Source organism: Tuber melanosporum (assembly GCF_000151645.1).
Source record: "Tuber melanosporum whole genome shotgun sequence assembly, scaffold_38, strain Mel28".
In the NCBI taxonomy this organism is placed as follows: Eukaryota; Fungi; Ascomycota; class Pezizomycetes; order Pezizales; family Tuberaceae; genus Tuber; species Tuber melanosporum.
The window spans coordinates 375,318-381,398 of NW_003299063.1; the positions used below are offsets into that span (position 1 = coordinate 375,318).

Genomic DNA, 6,081 nt, shown 5'->3' on the forward strand with positions numbered 1-6,081 from the left:
AAGCCAGCCTAGCGGTCTTGCGCGTCCGGTCGATTCACGCAACCTCCACGTTTGCACTGCCAATGCACACACTGGCAAAAACGCTAGGCCTGCCAACCTCCTTTGTCGAGATCCGGCATGCAGCAACACACGAGGCTCTCCCTAGCCTGCCATTGCTCCGCACTGCGACGACTCGAGCGCTGGACTGGCTGTGGGAAAACTACTGGTGCAGCCTTTCCGACTCTGACTCCGACCCGGAGCCGGCAGAGGAAGGGGGAATAAAAGCCCGCGCCCTCCTAAAATCCTTCCGCACACTCCGGCGCGCAGAGCCCACCCGTGCGCTTAGGTCTGGCGACGGGCGCGAGGAAACGAAACTCACCATGGGTCTAATTAAAGAATGCATCTGCATTGCGGGTGACGGCTTGGTACAAGCACTGCTAGAGGAAAAAGCACTGATCCCTGCCGGCAAGCACAAGCCCTCCTCAATGAAAGGCGCGATACTTCTCTGGACACCACTACTCGACGCGCTTGACGCGGCTGTGCTGGGGTTTGGGAATTCGCTGCTGTTGGCCATGCTGGAGAGTTTGAAACGTGTCGCTGCTGGTGGGCAACAATGCGAGTTCGCGGAGGCCGTTATGGCTTGGTTAGTGCATTTGACCACTAGTAATGCTGGAGCGAAGAGCGGGTTTGGGAGGAATCCGGATGCACCGGTTGATTTGGATGGGCTGGCGAAGCAGTGTGTTTTGTACCCGTCAAAATGGTAAGTTTGTGCTGGTCTGGGGAGGAATGTTTTTTTTTGTCTGGATGCGTGGTAGGCTGACTGGGGCCATAGGACTATGAGGCTGCTAAGACACTTGTTGAAGGAGCACGCAGCGCTGAGGGGGAAGTATGCTGGGCTTGTGGAGATGGCTGGGGCGCAGGTTTTGCTGTCACGGGATTTGGCTGTTGAGATTGAGGAGGGGATGAAGAAGAGGGCATCAAAAGCGTACGGGGAGGAAGAGAATACACAGTTCACGGGAAAGAAGAGGTCAATCCATGACGTCGAAGTGGAAGTCGAGATGTTTGAGGCCAGGTACGAAGCCATGAAGAAGATGCGTCTTTCCGGGAATTCAGAAAGCGCAATTACCACATCGATACTGGAAGGTGAGGGGCCCACGGGGAGGGAGGAAGGTGAAGTTGTTATTGGCAGGTGGAAGAAATGGAGTGGGAAATGGGTGCCTAGGCCAATTGGTGTAGTATAGCGCATGTCATAATATTAAACTAGCTGAGGTCCCTTTGCAACTTCAATTGAGCGTGTTCCTTAATGTGTTTTTCAATTTTTACTCCCACGGTATCCATTTAAACTCTGCCAACACATAGGTGCCAACATACTAGCTTTTTCCAATAACTATGAATGCAACCTCAAACGAGTCGACAATCACCTAAACTCACCATGACATACGCAAGAGAAAAACGAAACAATCACCCATCCAGACCAAAAAACCACAAGCTGTAAACAAATAGCTCAGGACGGGGGTGCCGGCTGTGGGGCTGCTGGGATTGAGGATGAAGACGAGGCAGATTCACCCCCAGCACCGTCCCCTTTAAAGAATTTGTGAGACGAGTGCTTCTTATAGTAGTAATTCTGAGGCGCAGGTCGAAGCTCTTCCGGAATGGATTCCAAGGCTCTATCGCGGATAGCATCAACACTCTCCTGATTGTTGGAGTCGCGGTTCCAGATCATGATGAGGTGAGAATTGAACCGGACACTAATGGAAACTCCGCAGATGTCATCGCCTAGGATCCTGGTCAGCGTTCGTTGCATTAAAGAAGGGAAAGATGCAGAACGAACCCTTATGGACGACCTCCTGCAAGACCTCACCAATAGCCATCATTAGAATCTCTTTCCAGAATTCTTGTGAGTTGGATTTGGGAACCCGGAATGTCCAGGCACCTCCATTCTTATTTCTCGGGTCCTCCCTAAGCAGATGATGACAGTAATAATAAGTTTACCAAATACCTTCCAATATATGATGGAGGGATAACATACCAGATAGGCTTCACGTTCTTCTTGAACAAGTGCAGCGAGTCCCTTAGCGGAAGTGTAGTGAACGGGGTATTATTATAGACCTGCCAGAATGTCTAAACCTAAAATGTTAGGAAGAAAACCCCTGATCCGGAAAGCTTTAGAGATCTTCATAACAATAATTACCTGAACAGTACTAATCCCTGCAATCTCCTTCAACTGATCTTCCCACTCCTCCTCGTTCGTATTTGAGTTCCTAAACCCCCACTAATCAGCACCGAGAATCGATATTGGCTCCGGCAGGGCGGGAGGGACTTTCTCACCTATCGTGCCAAAAGACCCATTCATGCCTCAACGGGTACGGCCTGAGTTTCTTCAACATGTTCTTTCGGAGTTCCGCTCTTATTCCACCGGTATCCCCGGGCCCAGTAGTCGGCGAGGAGCCATTAACAGTAAGAGCGGGGAGAGAAGAGGCGGAAGGGGAAGAAGTAGGTGTCGTCGAGCTGGTAGCGGTAGTAGCCATCCTCTCCTTTTCTTTTCGCAAAAAGTGGGGTTCTGGTTGCAAAGGTGCTTCGACCAACTAATAAAAGGCAAATAAGAGTGCAAAATAGGTATTAGGAGGCAAGCTTGGTTTGTCGACGGAGGGGGGGGGGAGAGGGAGGAGTTCTTTGTGTTGAACGAAGCTAAGGCCGAACCGAGAAGATGGGGTAGTAAGAGAAGGAGGGAAGGGGGAGGGGGAGGGAGGGAGGAGAGAAATCGTGGGATTATTACGTTGATTGGAGGCGCCCGGCTTCGCCCTTGTCCGACGACGGCGGTTGGAGGGGTTTGAACTGGGTTGTTGGATGAGGGAAGGAGGGGCACAAAACTAGTCGGAAAGTGTCACCATTCGTGAGCGGAACGTTTGAAGTTCCTACTCGACAAGCATCCGAGAGCGACCACCTTTGCCACATCCCTGCGCTGAGTGCATTGGGTACAGGGAGACGGAGGTCAGCTATGTTCACTTCCAAAGCAAGGAAAAATATCAAAATCTCCCACATCTCTCCAGCATCCTAGCCCCGTTCCCCTCATGCAACCCGCCAGCTGCCTGCTGTCCCATCAAACCCGGCCCCATGAATAATAGCCTGGGAAAGCCCACATTTCCCTGTAGATGTAGATGTAAAGGCACCACTGTACGTACAGCAAGCATCTACTTGAGTAAAGTGCTGGTGAAGTGCGAACCTGCATGCCTCCGGTGCTATATTACCCCATACCAATCGCGAGGACTCGAAGAACTAGTACTGCAAGTAGACTACAGCTGACAGGTACGGCACGATGCATAATTTACTTATTCGAACACCAGTACCAGGTCCTACGAAGCGAAGTAACCGCATACGGGTGTTTAAAACAGCCCTTCCAACCGCACCACACCCAGCTCATCCGTCCGTAATCACAAGCTACCCGCACTACCACCACCACCTAAACCACTAAACCAAAAACCAAGATCAACAAAATGCCATCAGACCAGGAGCAAGAAAAAGAGCGGAAATCAAACCCACCTCACCCCCTCATAACCGAGCAAAGCGAGCATGCTCAATCGCCCCCACCACCCAAAAAACCGAGAATGGCAGCGGTAGATACGCCATCGGATTGTGCGTATATTTCCATTCTTTCTCCTTGCTCTTACCCTTCACAAGCATAATAAATTATATTAAATTCACAATTGCGTTGGTAACGGCGGTGGCGGTGGCTGATGTGGGGGAGGAGGTTGATATGATAGTAATGTCACGACTGGATGCCTTCCTACCAGCAATGGAAGCCGCGAACAAAGACCTCCAGGCAGAAGTTGAAGATGGTACGATCGGGAAGCGGAATATTGAAGTGCTGGATGTGGAAGAGGAGAGGTATATTGAGATGGTGAGTGAGTGAGGATGTATCCGGACCAGATGGGGCTGACAGAAGATGGGTCAATAGAATCTGGGATTGGGCGTTTTGGAGGGGAAGAGGGATGGGAGTGTATCCGAGCCTGGTGGGAGCGGGAGTGGGGAGAGTGAAGGGGAGGAGGGTGATGAAGAGGACCACGACGTATTGTTGAGATTGCTCAACTCCAGTAAAAGGCATGGAAAAGGGCCTCGTGGAAAACCTTCTATTGAGGTTGTTGAACATTCCAAAGACACGCCTACGCCGGAGAAGCAGATGGATCATCATGTGGGTACTGAGAACAAGTAAATTCGGGGTAGAACTGTTTTACGTGGTGGTCGCTTGGGAGCAATCACTTTGGAAGGGTAATAATAATAATGCGAGTACCCGGTTTCTTGATTCCGGATTATTCTAACCCGCCGCCACCGCACTACAACATGCTTGAGAACCCTCCAAACCGTACCACAAGTGTCATCGTAAACCCCGTCCCAAAAGGGGGGGAGATATAGGTATAGAAGATATATATAGCGAATACCCCGTTCACTGCGCTTCACTTCCCCAGACTTTGAAATTTCGGCATAGCACATACCATGCAGTGCGTAGTACAAATCATCTAGGACCCAAGAGCATTAGGGGCGGGGGGGGAGCAACAAAAGAAGAAGAGCCGGAAGTAGTATGTACCATGTCCATTAAATTGCAATGAAATGTCATCGTCCAGTCTCCGAGGAGACTCATACAGTAGAATACAAATCCAACGTACTCGAGTACTTGTATGGAGAGCGAGCAAAGGCACAAAAAAAAGAGAAATGAAACAAGAAACGAAACATCCTCCCAACCCCATCCCATTTATCCGTGCACCCCCATCCATCCATCCATGAGATCCTATTATTATGACGATAAGGTCGTGAAGAACATATTACGGTACTCGTGTATTCCTGGACGTCAGTCCCTGACTAGCGTCTGAAGAGAAAAAAAGGTAACGAAACAGAAAAAGTGAAAGGAAAAGGAAAATGGTAGGCAAAGAAACGAAGGGAGAAATAACAAGGCAAACATTTGTTGGAGGGGAAAAGGAAGAATGGAGAAATCCAGACCAACTAAACACCAATTGAGAAGGACAAGAGATGAAACCCGATTATGACGACGCAAGAGGAAACAAAGGGAAAAAGGGAACTTTTGGAGAACAAACAGACAAAGAATAAGGCACATAAGAAGAAAAGGAAAAAGAGTAGTAAGCACGGGGAAGGAGGATAAATCAATACAGCTTGTTTGCCCCCTTTGGAGTTGTAAGCTATATCCCAACCAGTAGCACTACTAGCCACCTCTTTCTTTTCTTCCATTTGCCTTGTGTCGAGAGGAAGTTATTGTTTCCCCTTTCCCTTCCCCCTCCCCCTCCCCCTCCCATTGTTGAACACCCTTTCGGAAACCTTTGTATGCGCTTCAAGTTCTCTCTCGGCCTCTTTCCCGGCCACACTCTCTAAGGCCAAGATACGATCGTGCTCGCGCTGGCGCTCGAGATCGATAAGAGCGGAGTTGATTTCGTCGAAATCTTTCAGATCTTCCCTGCGGATATCCTCCCAGACCTTAGCCATCCTCTCGATTTTATCAAGAAGGGCTCTGCTCATTCAGTCAGCACATCTCATACAAAACAAGTAGAATGTTTCGGGGCACCAACTGGAGACTACGCTCGCTGGCGATAGGCACCTCTTCGAGGGCGGAGCTAGCGCGCTGGATAGTAAGGTAATGCTCATTTAGGTGGTCTTGGATAACAGCCCTTCCGGCCGGAATATGGGCGTCGGGTATAATAGTCAAACAGTCTCTTATCTTGCAGCGCCACCAGGTCCCTCCGCTCTCAGGCTTCATACTAATGTGTTTGCCGCAGTAAATTGGAGGCCTACCCCCACCGGGGTTCAAGGGTGGCCAAATCTTGTCGTTATCTTCACCTTTATTGTTGGTATCCTTCACCGCTGATCCTTCGGCAACACGGCTGCGCTTGGTTGGCTCTTTGGAATTTGATGTGCTATCAGTCTGTCTTTTCTTGGGAAGAGTGGAAGGGCCCGGAGCAACCAATTTTTCGACAGTAACGGGAGTTAAGAGGGAAGATACAGGCGGGGGGGAGGAGAGCGGAGAGGAAGCTCCGCTCTCTTGTCCGGATTTGTGCTGGATAGAGGCTCTTTGCCCGCTATTCATCCGGCTGCCGTGCT

General features: G+C 50.1%; 4 protein-coding genes; 2 read left to right on the forward strand and 2 right to left on the reverse strand.

Annotated features, from left to right (window-relative positions):
* The window catches only part of GSTUM_00007630001 (uncharacterized protein), a 1,690-nt gene extending 407 nt beyond the window's left edge, over window positions 1–1,283 (forward strand). Inside the window, exons 2-3 of the mRNA XM_002839550.2 lie at window positions 1–739; window positions 812–1,283. The exon at window positions 1–739 is cut by the window's left edge and continues 104 nt beyond it. Of these exons, the coding sequence (XP_002839596.1) occupies window positions 63–739; window positions 812–1,220 (1,086 nt within the window). The 5' untranslated portion in view covers window positions 1–62 and the 3' untranslated portion in view covers window positions 1,221–1,283.
* Window positions 1,284–2,946, reverse strand: GSTUM_00007631001 (uncharacterized protein). XM_002839551.2 has 5 exons: window positions 2,308–2,946; window positions 2,171–2,240; window positions 2,009–2,100; window positions 1,811–1,938; window positions 1,284–1,755 (listed from the first exon to the last, which is right to left on the reverse strand). The coding sequence occupies exons 1-5, from the start codon at window positions 2,505–2,507 to the stop codon at window positions 1,484–1,486; spliced, it is 762 nt and encodes a 253-aa protein (XP_002839597.1). The 5' UTR covers window positions 2,508–2,946; the 3' UTR covers window positions 1,284–1,483.
* A 198-nt stretch (window positions 2,947–3,144) lies between these two features.
* GSTUM_00007632001 (uncharacterized protein) lies at window positions 3,145–4,304 on the forward strand. XM_002839552.2 has 3 exons: window positions 3,145–3,612; window positions 3,741–3,877; window positions 3,935–4,304. The coding sequence occupies exons 1-3, from the start codon at window positions 3,474–3,476 to the stop codon at window positions 4,187–4,189; spliced, it is 531 nt and encodes a 176-aa protein (XP_002839598.1). The 5' UTR covers window positions 3,145–3,473; the 3' UTR covers window positions 4,190–4,304.
* Window positions 4,305–4,566: 262 nt separating this feature from the next.
* The window catches only part of GSTUM_00007633001 (uncharacterized protein), a gene marked incomplete at its 5' end in the record, with an annotated part of 3,054 nt that continues 1,539 nt past the window's right edge, over window positions 4,567–6,081 (reverse strand). The window contains 2 exons of the mRNA XM_002839553.2: window positions 4,567–5,494; window positions 5,553–6,081. The exon at window positions 5,553–6,081 is cut by the window's right edge and continues 686 nt beyond it.